This window comes from Gavia stellata, chromosome 7 (assembly GCF_030936135.1).
Source record: "Gavia stellata isolate bGavSte3 chromosome 7, bGavSte3.hap2, whole genome shotgun sequence".
Classification (NCBI taxonomy): Eukaryota; Metazoa; Chordata; class Aves; order Gaviiformes; family Gaviidae; genus Gavia; species Gavia stellata.
In genome coordinates this window covers 28,667,266-28,689,951 of record NC_082600.1, presented here as the reverse complement: position 1 = coordinate 28,689,951, position 22,686 = coordinate 28,667,266, and the positions used below count along the sequence as shown (strand labels likewise).

Sequence of the window (22,686 nt, the reverse complement as noted above, 5' to 3'; positions counted from 1 at the left end):
GTTCCTTTCTAGTCCAGTGCTTCCATGTACAGCAAATCTCCCCCAAACCCACATTGTTTCAAATTCGTATTCTGCTAATATGTTGCTGAAGCCACTGAAAAAGCGCTTCAGGTTGATGCCACATAAGACAGTTCTGAGGGCAGTGGAAACCATCTTCTAGCATGAGGAATGAGGGTAGCAGAAAATCCTGCAGGTTATAAAGAGTAGATATCTGAATTCCAGGTAAAACCAAAGATATTGGAGGTGTTATTCCATGCAATTTTCACACATGGAACAACACAAGGCCCATAACTACAGCTCACTATTTGTGAGTCCTGTAATCTGTCCTAGAAGTATTCACGACTGTGTGTGCAAAAGGAAAGTGACTTTTACACGGCATGTCCAGTATTATGGGACTGAACAACAAAAACCTGTCACAGCTTCACCAAGACTGCATCAGTGCAGGTGGATACCTACTAGTGCAAGAGCTGTCACCCCCCTACATAGCAAAAGTAAATAACTAGAGCCTCTGACTTTCCTGGCTACTTTCCAAAGTTGACCTGTAACACTTGATTAGTTTAGAGCAAGCTGATTCAAAGGAAGGTGGGAACCTCTGAAAGTCCGTGCATTTCGCTCCCACACGTGAGGCCATGACCCCTCACATAGCACCTGCCCATGCATGTGACAATCAAACTGTTTCACCATGAGAGGAAGGCAATGGGAAATGAGGTCAACGGAGAGGCGGGAATTGTAAGAAACATAAGGGAATAGAGTTTTTCAGGCAAAACAGAAAGACTGGGTGACCTGTGCTGGGTCTCAGCCAAAGAAGACAAGCTCAGTCCCTCAGGGCTCTGTTAGCACAGACCTATCAGAACAGAACAGCTTTCCCACAAACCACGTGTGCAGGAACATGAGTAATAAGCACCACATTGACATTTTAACTTGTTTAGAACCCTGTCCCATGGCAAAGTCAATAACATTTTTCAATCAAGACCTGCTTCAAATGAAAAGTCACTGGAATCGCACCAAAACCATCAGAGAACTGGGTGTTCATGTGTTAATAATGCCACCACATTTAAAGCGGAAGGGAATATGTATACACAATGCAAAATTAGGATGTTATATTCTGAAAACTGAAGGACTGATACTCTGGCCAGTGGATAGATACTTCTTTCAATCCTCAGCAGGGATTATTTTCACATTTTGCAGAAAAGGTCCTAGAATCAGGGCCCAGATTTAACTGCCCTCCAAATAGTGTACGGATTGAACACTAATCTTGCAAATGTCCTGCAAATATGTTTAAAATTCTTGTACTGGCCTTGTCAATAATCAGAAAAGATAGAAGTGTTACTTAGACTATAGGTCTATCTTTTTGGGTAACTGAAGATATTTTATAGGTAAAAGGAAGTCTCTGAGAAAGTGTCAATTGTGGGTGGGTGAGTTACTTCACTGAACTAAATTAATTTCTTATTGTGATAAAGTTTGCTTTATTCTCTCTCCAGCATCTTTCTACTCATTGTTACCCTCCTAACCTTTAATGGAATTTCTGGTATTCCTTAATGTTTTCCATAGTGTTACAGAACTGTGAAATGGTTGTAATAAAGGCAGAAATACATTACCTAGCAATTTTTTGGTCTTAAAAATATTACCCTAAAAATCAATAGCTTCCTAGAGTCATAAATGAAATAACTACATAATAGTAACTATGTTTTATATAATTTTTTAAAGAAAACAAATTAATAGCAATAAAACTCAATATAAATGTTGCTGGGTGTACTAGACTGGCTAGTATATGTACAATTTTGCCAAAAAGTATCTAGCTATATCACATGGATTTGTATCATGTACGTCCACCCAGAATGTTTTTAAAAACACAGCGTAATTTGTCTTTTTCTCTACAGTTGTATTAAGTTAATAGCTTTGCGCAAACAAATCTCAGAATAAATGTATTTAAAACATGCTTTTGTGTATATAATAACCAATATTGTCCATCTGGCAAAGATACACTTTAATTCAAGTTGCACAGAAAATAGCCAAAGTACTTACCAGATGTCTCAATAACTCTAAGATAAAAATATATGCTCGAAACAAGATGTCTGGGAACACATGAACAATATAAATTTGCCCCAAAAGTTCATCTGTTAACCATTGTATTGGCATCATCACTTTTTTCCTCCAAGTTCAATCTAACATAAAGTTATAAACTTTGACTTTTCGTCTTCCAGAAATACCGGCTTTCTTTTTAGAAGGGAAATAAAGAGAGAGAAAAAAAGAAATAGCAAGACAGACATGAGAAGGTAGTTGACTAAAAGTGAAGCTTCAACACTTCGCTGAATAACTGGGGCTAAATAACTTCATTTTAGTAGCTTTATTTTTATTTGCAAGTATCCACCCCAGATAAATAGAATATTCCAGTAGCACAAGTAAATTTCTTCTTAGTACAAAATTTCTCTTCTCCATTCTCTATACACTTTTATGAGATATAAAAGACACTATAACTAGAAGTTTTTTAAAAAGTTCATTACAAACACAAATCAAGGCTGCTAGAACTTAGAAATTGCCTCTCTACCTTTTGTGCTTTCTCAAGTCTCAAAACCATAGGCATGGACATAGCCTTCCTCTAAATCTCACTAGTCAGTTTGGCAGTGGACAAGGGACATCTTGGGGCCTGTTAAAATGAGGAAAACTATTAGAAGAATCAAAGGTGGAGAGTGAGCCAAAGGAAGCAGTGACTTTTCCGTTGGCATCCAATCCAAATAAGGTTAATGGCAATTTGAGACAAACTGGATTCTCTTCAGGTCAAAGCATGGGTATAACCCCCGCTTTGGATGTTAGAAATTGTGCTGGCATATAGCATCTCACATTGAATTGCTTCAGTATCCAGGTTCTTACAAGGACATTACTGTCCTGCCCTATTCTGTCACTGAATTCTTCTAATGTAGAATATAGCTGATGTCTCAAGGTAACTTAAAGTCCTCCTAGTGTCCTAGGAACAGCATAAAATCTAAAGGAATAGTGTAAAGAAATAAAGAATTCAATGATTTAATTAAAAAACATGTTTAGCATTTAAACCTGATTCTCATGGTTGCAGAAACACTGCTGAGCCCAAGGATTAGGTAGAAAGCATCCCATTAAGGGAGCACCAGTAAGATATTTAAGGAGCTGTGAGCTTACGATGTACAACAAGAGGCTGAGAGAACCGTGTCTGTTTAGCCTGGAGATAAAAAGGCTAAGAGGATCTTATTCCTGTCTTCCACCATCTAAAGGTTATACAGAAGACAAAGTGGGACTTTCTCAGAGGTCCACAACAGAACCATGAGAAGCAACAGGCAAAAGTTGCAACAGGGGAATTTGTATTGGATATAAGGCAAAATTCTTCACAGCGAAAGCAATTAAGCATTGGAGCAGGAGCACGGACAGGCTGCAGTCTCCATCCTTGAAGATTTTCAGAACTCAACGAGACAAGGCATCTGAGCAACCTGATCTAACCATGAAGTCAGCCCTGCTTTGAGCAGGAGGCTCACCAGATGACCTCCAGAGATCCCTCCCAACTTAAATCTTTCTATGATTCTATAATTATATTGAATATCATGGGGTTTAAGCCAATTTAATCAATTTGAACAAGAGAAAGTGACTCAAGATTTTTGAATTACTCAGGTTGGTAGGACAGAAATCAAACCTGGGTTTGTATTTTAACCAAATATATGCTGGAATCTAAAAAGAATTATCAGATTAACTTTGACCTGTTTCAAACAAAATGAAATGGAGAGACAGAGGAAACACCACAGTCTGAAGAAAACGAGTTATTAGGAATCTTCTAAATATCATCCATCTGTTTTTCACTGCCACTTTGCTGTTAAATAGAACTTTAGTCTTCTTAGTTGTATTAAATAATTTTGAGATAGGTGACATATGTCGTTTGCATCTAAAATGCCAATGCAAACAAGAAGATGACATTACCAGAACTCCTTTAGGATTCTGTTACAAGGTCACATCCTGTCACTTTATACAAATATTATTCCTCTGTAAAGGAATTGGAATGTGAATGATTAATTGCAGACTAAGGACCAGAATCATATGCAGCCTTTTTAGAAAGAAACAAAAAAAGAAAGAAAGGAAAATCAAGACATTCTGTATAATAACTACTTTTAGACATATTTGGTGCAACTTCGGGAAACTTCAAAATTCTGGAGTAGAAGACAAAGAAACATTCGCTTGCAACACAACGGATGCTTTATAGATTTAGAACTTTAAGATGAGGTGCCTAATTACTTGTTTTTAATTAAAAAGGTTGCATGACTTAAGTGAAAAAAAATTGATGTATTGATGTGTTTTGTTTAGGAATGTTACTAAAATAATGCTCTACAAATCAATATAAAGGATAATAAAAGAAAATCAGATCAACATTTGACAGCAAATACACTTTGATAGGCTAGCATCTATTTCAACTGTAAGAGAGCTGGAGTAAAATGTTCTTTGCATGATGAAGAGTTGTACGCATTACTATGTTCAATCTGTAGAAAAGTGAGAGTATGGAGTAGAGTGCTCTTTGGAGTACCAGAAAACTCTGGGCAGCACTTTAAACCTACACATATACTACTTCAAGTTGCTGAGTAAGTACTTATTAGGGTGGCTTCTTTAATGTCTTCTTGTGTTAATTTATTAAGCTATTCTTAGTTGTTTTGTGAGTTGCTATGCATTTTCAGTGAAACAAAATCTCTAAATCAGAGGTAATTATAAGGCTAAAATATTACTTAATGTATTTTACTAATTTTGGTTATATAAACTAATTGTAATTTGTTTTTCAGTAACATTAAACATACAGGTCAAAAATTTCCTAGTGTTTTAGAGGCTTATCCTACACTTCTTAATCAAGCACAGTTTTTATTGTGCTATCAACAAGAAAGTTTCCTCCTAGTAAAAATCAGAGGATTAATATGCCAAATAAGTTTAAGAGTCTACTGTCAATCAGTGGGGGAGAAATAAAATGTTTTACAGCTGCCACTGTGCCTACTCATATTTTTAAAGGAGGAAGTATGTGGTTTTTACCTTCACCGCCCTTTTGGGTGTCTCAGCCAAGATGGGGGGAAATATTCCTTTGTAGAAGCCAAGCAATCTATTGAAGAAAAAAAGGAATTATTTTTGTATGGATAAACAACATATCATTACCATACTGTCAATTCTATTTTCACTCTTGAATAACACAACTAACCTTTCAGCACCTCCAAGCATACAGACAAACAACGATACTCTTTGCTTACTTGCTAAGTAACTAATGTGCTAGCATTTCTGTTATCTGCTGGTGAGATGATATCAAAAAATCAGCAATGAATAAGTAAAAATTCAATCCATTTTTTCTAAGTAGAGAAGAAATTCTATTTAAAGGAAGAGGAACAGTTTTAACAGGAAGAGGAAGTATTATTTAACTGTTTTAATTTTCTTGACATAGCAAAAATAATATTAAAAGCTGAAGTCACAAAATACAGATTTGGAAAAAACTGTGACTTCAGCAAGTTGTGTACAAAAAACCTGCATGCTCATCTTCAGATGCTAGGTTAAGTCATCTTTTAAAGTTTAGTTTTAGATATGCCTCAAAATAGATGAAGTAATTTTTTCAACAACTTAGTTTTAACACAAGTTAGCTATACACAGAGCCATTACAGAATGTATGTATTTCATCTTGGAAAAAACATTTGGGCAGTATCTTGCTACTGTACTCATTCAGGTCTTTGCCCTTCTTGTGCCTGGCTCCATAAACACCTAAGGAGTTTACAATAGCTGCTGACTTTTGGAGCTGGCCTGAAGCCAAAGATCCACTTGTTGCAATGCTTTGCTTTGCATCATCTAAACTTTTTATATATATATATATATAAACACACATGGCATTTGCGGGCAGCCTGAGCTCTGCTTACAAGGCCAATGTCGATGCATAACACTGGGTCTTGGGAATGCTTTAAATGACAGGTAGCTCTCAAAATCCCCAGGTGAGGATATAGTTCTTGTCTGCTAGGTCTCCACATTAACCTAGATAGTGCATGGGGAGAGTTCAGAAAGGCATCTAATGCATCAGCAAGAAGCTGCCTTGCCAGCCAACAAGGGTATATCTTGTAACTTATCCATCTTCAGAGTTTATACATGTCTTTCAGGACTGTAAGAGGATTCTGCCTACAGAAGAAATCACCTCTTAAAGCAAAACATTTGTGTCTTTTTAAAATGTTGAAAGTCGGTGATGTTGAAAGGTGGTGATTCACCTTTCTAAAACAGTCTATTTCTTGGAATATTTTTGCAGGGTGTGGAAGAGTCATCACATCAACAGATTCTCCTATAGTTATCCTGTGCAGGTCAAAGGAAAACAATTAAAATCATATTCCCTACGTGAATGTAAAATACCAGAAATGCTATACCATTTTTTCCACCCTTCTTCTAATGCTTCTCTGGAGTTCTCTTCTTAAGCTGCTCCAATATAAATAATATAGGCTTTCTAAAAATGCTTCGGAGTGGGAATATCGCTTATCCTTCCTCTGAAGTAAGCAAGTTATGAATTCCAGTCCATGATAAAAGTAAACTTTGAGCATTTTACACTATGAGGGTTTCATGACAAAACACTGGAAGTCCTTGGGTAGGAGATTTCAGAAATTCAGTTGAGTCATCAGATGTTTGAATTTCCCCAAAGTCTCACTTTCCAAACGTATATATACATACATACATCCATCTATATCTATCCACATAGATATGGATATAACAATATAGGTATACTGGATCCAGTCTTAGTCTTTAACGGTTCATACATATTCAGAGTACACTCTTGCTGATTCAGCAAGCTATTGAAATGTTGAATAACTTTAAGCATGTGATTCATACAGTTTAATGTGAGTTCAAACTGAAACTGAGGTCCAAGTAGGATCAGCTACAAGAACACAGATCCCTATAAACACTTTCTTCCTTTCAGCTCAATCTAAAACACTGTAAGCATATCTACAACAGACATCCCGTTTGGAATTTCTAGTATTCCGGCATGACTGGAATTGGAAAATGAAAAGTGCTCCACTGCTCTACTCACAGGTGTAGCTCTGACTACAAAAAAGTGAGACACAAACTTGGTACAGATTTTCTCATTAGTAAGAGACACATAAGCAGAGAAATACACAGTGTAAATCAACAATTCAGTTTTACAAACCACACAGCAGCATTACCCAGCCTTACACAGCAGTACAGGTTGCTTTTCCTTCTTGTATACTCAAATGTATGCAGCTATTGAATAGATAAACCTTGTAACATTCCCATGGTCTCTGAGGATCTCAGGAAAAAATTCTCAGAAAGAATGTGGAGGGGAAGGATATACCAGGAATTTGAGCAACAGATCTGCCATCTCAGCAATCTTGCAGGGCAGGTAATCACTTCTAAAGAGTAAGCCACCATTCTATTACAGCTTGGGGTTGAAATACCAGCAGACCAGGCAGTGGATTGTTTGAAAAGTCTAGAGAAATGGGAACTGAAAATATGAAAAGCAAATATCCATTGCTCCTGATCACAGAAGGGTTGAGGTTGGAAGGGACCTCTGGAGATCATCTGGTCCAACCCCCTGCTCAAGTAGGGCCACCTAGAGCTGGTTGCCCAGGACCACATCCAGACAGCTTTTGAATATCTCCAAGGAGGGAGAGTCCACAGCCTCTCTGGGCAACCTGTGCCAGTGCTCAGTCACCCTCACAGAAGAAAAATGTTTCCTGATGTTCAGACAGACCCCCTTGTGTTTCAGTTTGCACTCATTGCCTCTGGTCCTGTCACTGGGCACCACTGAGAAGAGTCTGGCTCCATTCTCTTTGCACCCTTCCTTTAGGTATTTGTGCACATTGATGAGATCTCCCCTGAGCCTTCTCTCCTCCAGGCAGAACAGACCCAGCTCTTTCAGAACTTCCTCATATGAAAGATGCTCCAGTCCCTTAATCATCTTAGTGGCCCTTTGCTGGACTCTTGGCAGTATGTCCATGTCTCTCTTGTACTGGGGAGCCCAGAACCGGACTCCGAACTCTAGGTGTGGCCTCACAGTGCTGAGTAGAGGGGGAGAATCCCCTTCCTTGACCTGCTGGCAACACTGCTCCTAATGCAGCCCAGGATACCACTAGCCCTTTTGGTTGCAGGGCACATTGCTGGCTTCTGTTCAACTTGGTGTCCACAAGGACCCCCAGGCTTTTTCCACAAATCTGCTTTCCAGCTGATTGGCCCTCAGTGTAATACTGGTGCATGGGGTTGCTCCTCCCCGGGTGCAGGACTTCACACTTCCCCTTATTGAACTTCATGAGATTCCTGTCAGACCATTTCTCCAGAGTGTCAAAGTCCATCTGAATGGCAGTACAATCCTCTGATATATCAGCCACTCCTCCCAGTTTTGTATCATCAGCAAACTTGCTGAAGGTACACTCTGCCCCATCATTCAGATCATTAATGAAGATACTGAACAGAGTTGGATCCAGTATTGACCACTGGGGTACACCACTAGTTACTGGCCTCCAGCTAGACTTTGTACCGCTAATCACCACCCTCTGGGCCTGGCCACTCAGCCAGTTTTCAATCCACCTCACTGTCTGCTCATCCAGTCTATACTTCAATAGCTTCTCTGTGAGGATCTTATGGGAGACAGTGTTGAAAGCCTTACTGAAGTCTAGGTAGGCAATGTTCACTGCTCTCCCCTCGTATACCAAGACAGTAATTTCATCACAGAAGGTTATCAGGTTGGTCAAGCATGACTTCCCCTTTGTGAATCCATGCTGACTGCTCCCAGTCATTGCCTTGTCCTTCATGTGCCTGGAAATGGTTTCCAGGATTAGTTGCTTCATCACCTTCCCAGGGATCAAGGTGAGGCTGACCAGCCTGTAGTTCTCTGGATTCTCCTCCTTGCCCTTTTTGAAGATGGGAGTGACATTTGCTTTCCTCCAGTCCCCAGGCACCTCTCCCAGTTGACCTGATCATTTAAAGATAATTGAGAGTGACCTTGCAACAATGTCAGCTAGCTCCCTCAGTACTTGTGGGTGCATCCCATCAGGGCTCACGTATGTCAAGTTTGCTTAAGTATTCTCTAACCTGATCCTCTTCCAGCAGGGGTAAGTCTTCCTTATGCCAGACCTCCCCCCGCTCTCCACAGCTTTGGATTTCTGAAGGCTGGTCTTGCTACTAAAAACTGAGGTGAAGAAAGCATCCAGTATTTCAGCCTTTTCCATGTCCTGTGTCACCAGGGCCTTTGCCCCATTCAGCAGCAGTCCCGCATTTTCCCTACTCTTCCTTTCACCACTTAGATACTTATAGAAGCCCTTCTTGTTGCCCTTGACATCCCTCACCAAGTTCAACTCCAGGTGGGCTTTGGCTTTCCTAACCATGTGTCTGCATGCTCAGATTGTTTCTATACTCCTCCCATGTTACCTGTCCCTGCTTCCACCTTCTGTATACTCCCTTTTTATGTTTGAGTTTTGCCAGGAGCTTCTTGTTCAACCACACAGGCCTCTTGGCATTTTTCCCTGACTTCCTGCGTGTTGGGATGGACTTCTCTTGAGTGGAGGTGATCCTTGAATACTATTCAGCTTTTCTGGACCCCTCTTCCCTCCAGAGCCTTATACCATGGAACTTTTCCAAGCAGATCCCTGAAGAGGCCACAGTCTGTTCTCCTGAAGGCCAGGGTTGTGATCCTGCTTTTTGCCCTGCTGCCTCCTGTCAGGATCCTGAACTCACGGTCACAACAACCAAGGCTCCCTTCAGTCTTCACATCCTCAATGAGGCCTTCCTCATTTGTGAGTATAAGGTCCAACAGAGCCCCTCTCCTCATCGGCTCCTCTTTCACTTGTGTCAAGAAATTGTCATTAATGCTCTCCAGTAGCTGCCTGGATTGCTTATGCCCTGCTATGTTGTCCCTCCAGGAGGTATCAAGGTGGTTGGAGTCCCCATGAGGATCAGGGGTCTGCAAACATGAGGCTGCTTCTGGCTGTCTGCAGAGTTCTTCCTGGTCAGGCAGCCCATAGTACACACCCACTACAAAGTCACCAGTATTGGTCTGCTCTTTAATCCTTACCCATAAGCTCTCAACATTCACCCTCAGGCAGAGCTCCATGCACTCCAGCTGCTCTCTCCCATAAAGGGCAACTCCCCCTCCTTGTCTTCCTGGCCTGTCCTTCCGAAAGAGTCTGTATCCCTCCATTGGAGCACTCCAGTCATGCGAGCCGTCCACTGCACCTCTGGGATCCCAACAGGATCCCAGCCCTGCAGCTGCAGACAGATCTCTAATTCCTTGTGTTTACGCCCCACGCTGCGTGCCTTGGTGTGCAGGCACTACGGAGAGACTTCCTTGCTTACATGCAAACGCTTGAGGTGATGCCACTTAAGCCCTGTTTTGTTCATTTTGTGTTCCTCGTTGTTCACATCACCCCAGGCGCTTTGCTTGTCAGCTGTGTCCATTGCTCCCTCAGAGCTGCGGTAACTCTCTCCCTCCCTCGTGATTCCTGGTTTAAAGCCCTCTTTACCCAGTCAGCCACCCTGCGGCAAAGATACCTGTGCAAAGATATCACTGTGCATGTTGTGTCAAGCTGATCTGCTTATTGCAGCTGTAAGGTCAACACTGAAGATTTTCTGCTGGAGCAATCTCTACTGTGAAGCAGGAGAATCTGCAGAGCTCAGCAATTATACTCATGGCTCTACAAATCCCTAAAATTTTAAGGGATCTGTAACCGGGTTTCACTGCTTTACTCCTCCTTTTCTCTGTGGAGGCAAATCTTATCATGAAAAACAGACAGTAAGGAGTTAAGGTCTATTCCTATGGAACACATTAAGTTTAGAAATCTAAAAACACATGAAAACTTTGAGGATATACATCCATATATGCAATATGTAATTCAGTAAACATGGTAAGAACTAGCTCAGTATTTAATTATGAACTGTGGTTTAGGTTTTTTTTGGTTTTCTTCCTCATTTGAAATAGAAACAGAAAAAAGGTTAGTAAGCACAGCCAGTGAGATGAAAGGAATAAAGGAAAGGAGGAAGTAGAAGACAATCCCATCTCATCACTGCCTATTGTCAACTGACTAATTTTTTGCACAAAGTGTAGTCTCTTTTAGAACCTTTTGTGCCTGAGGTGGAGGACAAGCTGCTGCCCTCAACTTTTCCAAATAATGCTTTACAAATCATGCCCGTTAAAGATACAATTATTTGAAATCTTTGCAGAATGAGCTATTTACTTAATTTTAAAAAAAAAAGTATAATAGTAACAAAAACTTGAATGGCTTTGTCAGTCAGAAAGTACACACACACACAACACTGACTTACACTTCTCTTTCCCTTGGTCAACAACACTGAGTTAGTCTACTTGCACACGGTGTATAAAATTTTTCAAAGTCAACTAATGAATGGTGATGACATTTCACATTTGAAAGATATTATCACCTGCATTCAGGCCTTGCTTCAAAAATCTGGTGTTCAGAAAAATTATGGAACAGCAGCAGCAATCACTGCAGCGTGTGATAGAAGAGAGAGGACGTGACGTTGTATCCCTAGCTAGAGACACTGGAAAGAACAAGTAAATGCCTAACAGAAACACAGCTACATCTTATTTTGTTTCGGCATTAAGGGTCTAAGTGAACATCACCATTCAATTGTATTCTGGGCAACAGCCCAAACTCATCTTTGCAGCAGTTGATTTTGAAACATTACAGTCAATCATATCTTCTCAATTTGTTCTTTCAGGCTTTCGCTATCCTTCTGGTTTCCATTTCTTGTTTGGAAGCCTTGAGTCATTCACCCTGGCAAGACGACCAACTTAAATCAGTTATTTTCTCCAAATTGTACTGCAATTGGGCTCTTGCTTAGTTTGTTGTTTTCTTCCTCTGTCTTTCACATAATTTTCCCTTTAAGGATCTAATAAAGCTGATTGAAGGCATGAACACAATATTCCCTTTCTTCTATTGCTGTCAAATCCAAGTCTCTTACCCACATTGTTTTATAATTGAAACAAAAAACCTCTTAGGTTCAATTCTGCTTTCATTACCTTTGCATTATCCCAAGTATAAATAAAAGACCTGGGTTTCATGACCATGTCAGTTACATTAAACGAATGCGCGACTTTATGATTTTACAAAATTTTTTATTTCAACAAAGGGAAGGAATTTTGAAGACATGCTTGGTAGAAGGGTGGGTGTTCAAAAAGAGGAAGAAAGTATGTCTAAATGTAATAAAATTTGCATAAAGTTTCATTTATACCAGGAAAAAGGTATCTTTATTTCATGGTATGTAGCATGTTGTGAAATTATTACTAACAGAAAGTAAAACAATTGAAAACAGGGCAATATTACTATAATATAGCTATTAGTGTGAAGTAATGTTTATGTTGACCTAGCTGGAGATGGAAAAGATTTTAAATTCCCGGAAGTTTCAGGAAAACTAGGGAGTGCTCAGTGAAAGCAGGCACAAATTAGTACCTACCGCTGAGAAAAAGGGACTTACAATTTAGCCATTTATTTTGAGAGCAGCAAGCCACTAGCCAGTTCACACATGTAGTTTACCTTCAATCACAGTGTCTACAACCACTTGCCCATCTGCAGAGCTATGCTATAGGGAAAGCTGGGTCATGGTTTAACCCCAGCCAACAATTAAGCACCACACAGCCACTCGCTCACTCTCCCCTGCCCCCAGTGGGATGGGGGAGAGAATTGGAGAAAGAAGTAAAACTCGTAGGTTGAGATAAAAACAGTTTAATAGGACAGGAAAGAGAGAAAGAAAGAAAAAAATAATGATAAAAAAATATACAGAACAAGTGATGCACAATGCAGTTGCTCACCTCCTGCTGACCGATGCCCAGTCCATTCCTGAGCAGCAGCCATCCACACACCACACACACCCCCCCCCGCCCCCCCCCCCCCCCGCCAATTTTTTGTCCAGCGTGATGTCATATGGTATGGAATACCCCTTTGGCCAGTTTGGGTCGGGTCAGCTGTCCCGGCTGTGTCCCCTCCCAGCTTCTTGTGCCCCTGGCAGGGCAGTGTGAGAAGCTGAAAATTCCTTGACTTAGTGTAAGCATTGCTCAGCCACAACCAAAACATCAGTGTGTTACCAACATTATTCTCACCCTAAATCCAAAACACAGTACTATACCAGCTACTAGGAAGAAAATTAACTCCTTCCCAGCCGAAACCAGGACAGTGTCGTTCAGGGGCAACAGGCACAGAGTTGAAAAGATGGTAAAGGTTGGACACACTCATAGAAAACCAGGCTTGGACACTATGTTGCTCTTCAAAAAGCTTTTTTTCTTGTGAAGTATGTTATGTATATTATCCTACTGCAAATGTTAAACACATGTCCCTACAGGAATCTTGTACAAAGTAATAAATGACACAATTAGCCAAGCTAGCTTCTGAATTTCTATTATGCAAATACATTTCCTTATCTATTCTGTGTCTACTCCACAGATACTGCCATTTTAGACACCAGCACTAAATATTAGGTACTTATTTTCATAGCGTATTTCACTTTTTCCAGTGAGCATGCATTAAGGTAAATCACCATCAGCTGCAACACATGGGAATTAAGGAAAACCAGATTTTTTTTTCACAGCAAGTAAATGTAATACAGAATTATTTGTTAACATGCGTCTGTAGTAACACTGATGTTACACTACATGCTAAAAGAAGACCAAGTGTCCAGCTATAAGAATACTAGAAGCAGACCAATTCATGAAAGAAATCCCTCAAATAAGTTAAGGCAACAGAGTATGAAAAGTGATTGGTTAAAAAGGAAGGGACTGTCAGTGAAAGATACTCTTAAGATACTTCAGAAAAATACTAAACAGTGGAGGATCTGGCTCAGAAACAATCAGACTAGCCAAGAAATGGATTAATAATCAACACTAATCTACCTCACTTATTCAAAATGACAGTCATCACCATATTTACTGCATGTGGGTCAGATTATGAAGTTATTATGATCCATCATCCATGTGACTTTGTTATTCTTACTGAGAAATGAGTCTTTCTTCCATGACTTTTAATCACCTCTCAATCTCTTGGTCAAAATCCTTGCTAATTTTTGGCTTTCTAGTCTGCACTTTGAATTTATGTAAGTTACAGGACACACCTAAATATAAATCCCTCAAGAGAGGGAAAGATGAAACCTTCTCCTTCCTTTCTTGTGTCTTTTGTGCAGCAAAAAGTGAGAGTAAAAAAAATTAATCCTCTCTTATACTACATGTTTCTTATACGCTCTCTGTGTTTTGCTATACTCGGGCACCTAAAAAAAATTCTAGGAAGGTGAAGTTGGAGCCTTGTGTTGTAATGCACAGCATAGCCTCAACAGTTCTTCATGTGTAAAAAAAGAACATCTTGTTCTGGCTTTTTTCTCCAAGGATGATTATGAATTAATTAGTTAAGTGGTACATTGTTACCACGTGCTGCTTGAGTAATAGATTCATGTGTATTAAATTAAATTGGATTTTTAAAAACGTAGATATGCTCACACCTCCACCACTTACCCTGCCAGTGCCAGGGGCCTGTGAAACTGGGCTGACCGCTGCTGCCAAGGGAGGGATCAGGCTACCTGGGAGGATGGCGGTTGCTGGCGGGCGGAGAAGCAGGACCCTGCCAGCCGCAGCACACACTGCCTGCTCCCACTGCTGCCAGCCCAGCAGCGGGAGCAGCAACGCTCACTCTGCAGGGCTCCCTGCCACCTTTGCCTGTTCCTTCCTAACGCTTTTCTTTTAGTCTGGCCCCATGGCCAGTGAATGAAATACCAATTTTGCCCATGCTTCTGAGAAGCCTTAAGCTGGTCTGTCTGATGTAATTCTTGTTGAAATCAGTGCAAATGGCAGCGTTATTATCACTGGCAGCTGGTCTAGGTTCTTACAAAATTGCCTGCATGTAATCACTAGCTGGGCTGTAGAATGGGTCTACATGTCTCATTTCTTACAGCTGACAGCGTTTTCTTCCCCCAAAGACTTTCCCTCTAGCTGCCCCTTTGTTTGCAATAGGAACTAGCTATGGACGTGCCAAAACAGCTTTGCCTAGAGCTTCTGAAACAGAAAAATTCTTCATTGCATTTTGGATTGTCAGAACTGGCAGAATGCTTCATTTGTTCAGTAGGAGTTTTAGTTGTTCAAACACTAGAAGAGAATTTAAGGGTTTTTTTTCCCCTTTTGCTAACAGTACTGCCATAACTGGTACAACAGGAAGCAGTCACTGTTTTAAAGCAGCTCCACACCTACAACTATTGAAGCTAAGGAATGCAAGAAAATGATTCATTTTTAGTTTTGATACCAGAGAAAAAATAGACTTTTGTAGATATGTGCTTAGAGACCTGTTTCTGACACTAAAAAAAAAAAAAAAAAAAGCATAGAGAGGATAACTAGATGTGTTTTCTGGAAAAGACTGACAGCATTTCTCTGTGTTAAACTGATGCTGTGATTCATTAAATGAAAAATCATGAGATTAGCAAAATTTCTGTGCTTGCCCTGGGAGTGTGTCCTACTCAGATTGGTTGTGACTTCATAAAAATACAACATTAAGTTGTTTTAATTTCATCAGAAAAAATGTGGCTCAGGAAGGAAATTTTTGATTGCAAGTTAATGTTAGCCTTCATTGGAATAAGTTACCCTCTTCAATATCCACATGCGTAATCCCTAGGGAGTTCTATGACTACATGTATTCTTTCCCATCTGCTAGCTAAATACGAGATTCAAGAGGTTTTCACTGTCATTATACAGATTAGTGACTCTCCCAAGAGGACTCCAGGTTCATAATACAGTGAATAAGTTACAATGAGATTTAGAAGACCAGCTTTCAGAGATCATTTTGTGTTGTATGAGTTTTGCACCTGCAATTATTTGTGCTTGTAATGTAGGTTACTTAGATGTTTTTAATTTACAGATGCAATCAGTGATGTAGATACTGAAACCGAACTGAACTGCAGGCAACCATAACTGCAGGTGCAAAATTTTGTCTGCAATGATTTGGATTCATCAACACGTCGATCTTCTGAAGTCTAAAGTAAAACTAGGCCAGTAGTGGTTTTATAGTGTTTTTAACAAACTAAAAAACTTACATATTTTTTCCATTTCTCAAAAAAATCTCAAGGCAGCACTTTTTAGCATTAAAAAGAATAGGGTATTACTAAAAATATACAAACATGCACATAATAATTAATTTGATTCCATCTTTTAGCATCTTGACCTTTGGGGTACTTTTCTTACTCCCTTTACAGTACCTTTAGCAGGAAATCATAAAAGATTTATGATTTTGTAACAGTAATACTGTTGATAGTTGCACCAGTAGAGTGCAACAGCGACACGCACAGAGATCAAAGCGTGCAGAATTTGTAGCACTACTTATGTAGTGAATGGCACCATGAATATGTACACATACTGGCACTTGAATTTCCATCTGGCAGACAGTTGTGGTACGTAGATATACCACGGGAGTGAAAGGTATTACTACACAGATGTGTGAGGAAACTCACACGAATGGCAACTACCTGCCTAAAGACAGACAAAATACCTCTGTGGTGCATCGCTGAAACTGGATTCTGTTATAAGAAAGTTATTAGAGTTTTATGTACTTGGGAGCAAGAAAGCAACTCCTCGAAAAAGCAGAAATTTCTTACAGGTACTGTCCCTAGGTACAGTGACAGTGTCACAGATCCTTTCCTCTACCTACAGAGTGCCATCATGCAGTGCCACCGTGATACAGCGAGGGCACGGATGTGATACCGAACTGCAGCCTTTTGTTCCAGCTCACTCCAGCCCAGGTTACACTGCTTAAGAAAACTCTGTCAGATGAAGATCTGCATTATACACTGACTGTCGTAGATGCTGGAGCGATGTCCAAAAGGATACCTCCTATTCTTCATGCACCACACACAAAAGCTCTAAAAATACCATATGGGTTAATACATTTTCCTCAATGTTACTCCCATCTAAGAATAAATAGATTTGACAGTTAATACAAACAAACTTACTTTCATTTTTTTTATCACAATACATTTTAAACATGAAAGCTCCCTTTCAAGGCAATATGCAGCAATGCTTCCAAACAGATTCCACCTTCAATACTATGAAACTCCCACACTGTGATGACCTTCCTCTCGTCCTTCTCACACAATTTAGAAGATAAAGCACTATGATGTCATGTCATTACTTTGTCTGGAGAGGTGACTAACCTTCACTCTGAGTTTCTCAAAGTGAAAAAGGAAAGGCAAGGTAGGTTTAAATGACTGAGAAATGAAGACGACTTACCAAAGGATTCCAGCCAAAGTTGACTGTTAAAAGATTAGAAACAGATTTTGCAAGGCTTTACACAAGTGATATACTTCAGTATAGTTACTGATGAAAAACCTGCTACAGGACTGTGATGCAGAGATACATAAATACTTTCTGAGACGAGATCAACAGGCAAGACTAATGTGTGAAGGGAAGAATCATGTAGAAGTTGCTGCCCTAATTATTATTATTGCTACTTACTATTCAGTTATCTACTCTTGTTTTATGTAGCCGTGCCCCACCTGCCAATAGTCTCCGCATCTGCATAGACATCTGTAAAGAAACCTGACAGATTTTTTGCAAAAAAGTAATGGAGTCTGTGGCTCAGTGATGTGGCTGTTTCTACTGGATTATTTATTTTTTAAAAAAACTTGCAATGTGTTCTTTGAGCAGCAAACCTGCCTCAGCAGGTTTAACTTGAACATCTCTTTTGAAATGTTTTCTTTTTCTCAATATACTCTTCTGATCCAGCACCCTTCTCAACTTGAATTCTTCTGCAGAAAAGAAATTTTGCCACTTCGGCATTGAATAAACAAAACAAAAGAACCCTCTCTCCCAAGTTACTTTAAAAAGCATGCAGACTATTTTACTTTACAAATGAACAAAGTGTTTCATGTAGCAATTCAAGTAAATGCGACACAAGCTATTTTACTGCAGACAGCATGATTTTTTCTGTGTCAAACCTTGCTGCATTTTATGACTTAAAATAATAATACCTTTATAACCATCAATATGTCAAAAAGAAAGTCAATTTGGGTCAGATTGGCTTTTCTTCTAGATCTCTAATTTTCTCTGAATTTGCAAAAGACAAACCTTTATTCTTTCGGAGCTCACAAACATGCCATGAGACTTGCTCAGTAACCAGCTCTGAGCACTTAGAACTCAGCCAGATTAGCCGGAGATTATCATTGCACCTCTGCAGCAGTGTAATTTGCCATGATCTCACACTCTGTAAGTGTAACTGCAATTTGCAACCACACTACTTCCTTGTTCACCATCATCAGAGAGCATTACAAAGTCAATATAAACAACATTTCACTAGGCATGACTAAATGATTACCTGCTATCCTGCAGAGTTGGTTTAGAGCCATGTGAAAACCTTCTCTACGGACAGTACAGCCAGCAAGGACATAAGAACACATTTTTATTGTTTTAACTGGGGTCACAAGCAGTCAGAACTGCAGTTTTGTTGCAAACCTGTGGCTGGCAAACTGCTGTGAAAGACAAGAAAGTCTGTGCTACAAGCAGATTTGCAAGGCAAGGGTGGGCAGAGAGCTCCAGGTGCAGTGGTTCCTGCTGCAATTGTAGTTGGTCTTGAAGGAACAGGTGATGAAGTCGTTTGGAGCACTGGGCATCCCAAGGCAATGCTTGGCAAAAAGGCATCCAACGCTATCAGCATTGATACGCAACACAGTTGGCTGTGTTTTGCTGTAAGTTAAAAATGCTGAAAAGCCCACAAGTGGCAGTGAGCTTTCAAAAAGATGTGTGTCTGCAGTTTGAGAAAGAGCTACACAATTTATGATTTTGTACTGAAGCTATGTAAAATTGGCAATACAGTAAAAAAAAAAAAGAGAAACTCAGCAGTGTTGTCAACAGCCTTGTTTTCTCCTTTAGGCTTACAAAAATTCATGCAAGGATATTGTCTGAGGCCAGCTGAAGATTATCTAAATGACTGCATAACTAAAAAAGGAGAGAAATCGTAAATTCTTGAGCAGTAGTATTTCTGAAAGCAGTAGTTTAACTTAACTTTCTGCCATGATGCTCTGGTTGGTTTATGATGAGTTTTTCTTCCAGGGAAGAATATACTTTTTAGTAAACAAGTTTTTATACTTTCTTGTGTAGAAGTGAGTAACAGCAACAGACCTATGGACTCTTCTTCACTGATTGAACTCCTACTGAATTCAAAGTAGTCCTCTTTATTTTAACAGAGTTTTTACCACATCTTTTGCAAAGAAGTTTTAAGAGAGTGTAGAGAACATAACTACCCCTTTTCTTTCAAAGACTACATGTTCCTTACTTTCTTCTCTAAGCATTCAAGACTCCTACAGCTTTTAGTACCTGTGGTTCCTTCTTCCTGTGTTTCTTCAGTTTTTATCTATGAAGCCTATAATCCCAGTTCCAAGTAAAAAAGCTTGGTACCATTAGTTATTCAGAGACAAACCACAACAGACTACTGCTACGTTCAAACTTTAAGCAAAAACTTGAAGCAAAACCAGTGAATCTTAGTTATGAATATGGATTTATGTCTGTTGCCCTATGTAGAGCTATACCAGTAACATATACAACTAGGCTTCCATGAATAATATTGTACATTTTGATTCAGGATTTATAACAGAAATGATTTTTTAGTTTAGAGACACTTAAAAAATGGCTAAATGTACATTCTAATAACGAATGCATAAAACTTACACTTAAGGATATAAAAAATCATAATTAATCAATAGAGAGTGGAAAGAGAAATGTAATGCTTTCCATCGTCTCTGGGGTCTGCCCTACGCATGGACCCCTCGGAAACCACAAAGTATAAAGCAGTGCCTCATAATGTAATGAATATCTGTACTTTGTAGGAAAAGTACATTTAGCACTCATACAGACGCAGAATGCAGCAGTGTATGGAGCCCTGGTACCACGGCTCGAGTCTGCTACCACTTGAGCTAAAGCAGAACTACATTAGCTGGCACTAACAGCAGTTCATTTATCCTGTCTGCGGGCAAGCTATCATAAGGCAGCACAGCACACACAGAGCCAGAATCACTTTTCAAGCAAAATGAGTAGACAAAGGAGGTAAGGAGAAAAATACAGCCTTGTATTAAGTTTAATGTATATACCTGTCTAATTAATTAATTTTTCAAAATTATTTAAGCCTCTGGGAAAGCAGCCTTCCTATGAGACGTTATACTTGAACCGCACTACATCACAAGTCAAGCACACAGAATCAGCTTAGAGATGACGAATAATGAAGTATTACTTGAGATTTTCAGCTTATTCACTCCATACTTGTTTGTGATGATGTGGTAAAAAAAATGCTTTGGATCTCAGTTTTAACCATTTTACTGGACATCTGGTGTTTGCTGCTTAAAGTTTCACTATTACCAGGGTCATTGTAATTCTATAGCACATCTGGGCCAAATTCCCCAGCAGTTTTTAGTGAATTCTGTGGCAGTGGAAACATCTGTAGCTGTGCACAGTTCCACACATACAGAATTGTGAGGAGCTGCAGAATGTTCTTGGACCTTTTGCATTTCAGTGTCCAGGAAATTGCCCACTGGTAATGGATGATTTTTTTGGTAGGTTTGTTTTTTTTTTTTAAATCTGTTGTGGGATATGCCCAAATCAAGCAAAACCGCACAGATTCTGATCGCTAACATTTTATTTTCATCAGTTATTACAGAAAACACTGGTGCCTAAGTCTTCATATTTTCAGAAGTACACACAGCCTTTGGAAACATTTTCTTGGAAGTGTGTGGACTGATGCAATGTGAAAGTGGTCCACTGTCACTGAAAATTTTGAGACCTGCAAACAAAGCCTAGGCTACAAGACTTGAAGAGAATAAGAAGAGAAATTTAGCAACAGTCTCCCAATAAAGGACCAGACATTGTAATCATTACTTCTATCTTCTAGGGTAAAAATAAAGATTAAAAAAGTAAAGCATTATCATACATCTGTCATTTGTGTGTAATCAACTTTTGTGTTAAAATTCTTTTAATGACATTATAGTGTAAAGTAAGTTTCAGTTATTTGTTTAAAAATGATAGAATAAAACTATTACTTGTTATAAAGAAAGGCCTGTGAGAACAAATGGCGTGGAAGAAATAGCCTCTTACTCCCCAGATCCTGAAGTATTTGTGCCAACTGGTTAGGATTAAATCAATATATTACAATTGCCTGGACTTGATCCAAAACTTTGCCAAAAAAAAAAAAAAAAAAGAGAGAGAGAAAATCCTATTACCAGGTTTCTTTCCAGTAGTGTAACACATCACTGACTAAGCTACCAGAGTATACTAAATTTGTTCTGTTACTTGCTGAGTCACTAAGCAGTTCTTGTTGTATGTGCTTGGATTAGCGAAGTGAATCATTGGACAGAGAAAAACCTCATCTAATCTCAGCCTAAATTCTAATCCGAATTAAATGCTAAATTCTTAAGAATTATAGCAAAGATAGTGTAGGAGGCTTATGCTGAGGTTACAGTGAGTTAGCCTACAGAGTTTTTTCAGCCTCAGAAGAGGCTTTGAAAGTAATTTTACAGCAGAAAATGCAGTATGCCAAGAGGATCATTTGGAGGTATAGCAGGCATGAGCAATAATAAGCAATAATAAGCAAGAGGGGCGAAGAACTGGACAACCTGTATATCTGGATAGTGCAGCTTGCAGGGGAGGGCATAAGGATGCCTACCATAGTAGGGAGGATCTATGAGAGGAAATAGGTCAGAGAGATTTAAAACACCCTTGATAAGTGCACAAATAGCTGCATTTAGTAACCGCTTGCTATAGGGCAAGCATTCTTCAGTGATGTACCTGGTTTAAGAAATGCCTACACCTTCCTAACAAAGCTTTCCCCAGATGCTCATACCATCTCCATACCATGATCTTCCATGCTCATTCGTGCTAATACAATTATCAGTAAAACTGCACTTGTACACCAGATCACTGAAGAGTGGAGAAAGGAATTCAAAAAAGGAAATGCTGGGAGCCGTAAAAGTCTTTCTGGAATGGAAATCTGAAAGAAAGAAATGCATGTGGAGATGACAGGATGAGAGCAAAAGAAGCTAAAATGTTAAACCCGTGATGGATGCGTAACCTGAGCATTTATGGTTTGAAATTCTGTTCAGGCTGACTGAAGGGATGCTCAATAGGGATAAAAAGACCTTTCACTTTGCTGTATTTGTTCTCATACAGATTAAAGTCAACATTGGTCCTGAAGGGAGGGAATCTGAGCAGCAGGCTGGTGGAATGCAGAGAATGGCCAGAAAGAGCCAGAGAGGATGCCTGGAACAGGAAATTTATGATATTCCCTACCAGACTGAGGCACAAATTCCTTCCTTACCCCCAAACTGTAAATAGGTAAGACTCTTGAGCCTCCAAAATTAAACCATCCCCCTCCAAATGGATTTCCTTTTTTACCTCAAAGGACTAATCCATGCTATCACATCTTCATCTGTATCCAATCATGCTTAAAAGGAAGGAAAACCCCCCTCTCTATCATGCATCTAGTCAATTGTGCATTAAGAAAAAATAATCCCTCTTGATCCCTGACAGTGACTTGCTGAAGCTCTGAAGCATGATGTAAGTACAGTCATTACTATAATGCAAACCTCCAAGTGTTATGGTAGGTTTAGGGCAGTGCAAGATTTCCTGTTCTCAAAGCTTAATACAAGACAGGGGATGAGTTATGAGACTAGACTGCAAACTCAGAAGGGACCCTTTAGGATACA

At 39.5% G+C, this 22,686-nt stretch overlaps 1 protein-coding gene across 1 annotated transcript in view; it reads right to left on the bottom strand.

Moving 5' to 3' along the window:
• SLC25A21 (solute carrier family 25 member 21) overlaps nt 1-22,686 on the bottom strand; it is a 268,977-nt gene that overhangs the window by 25,477 nt on the left and 220,814 nt on the right. Inside the window, exon 4 of the mRNA XM_059819839.1 lies at nt 5,029-5,095. Within this exon, the coding sequence (XP_059675822.1) occupies nt 5,029-5,095 (67 nt within the window). The remainder of the gene's footprint in view (nt 1-5,028; nt 5,096-22,686) is intronic.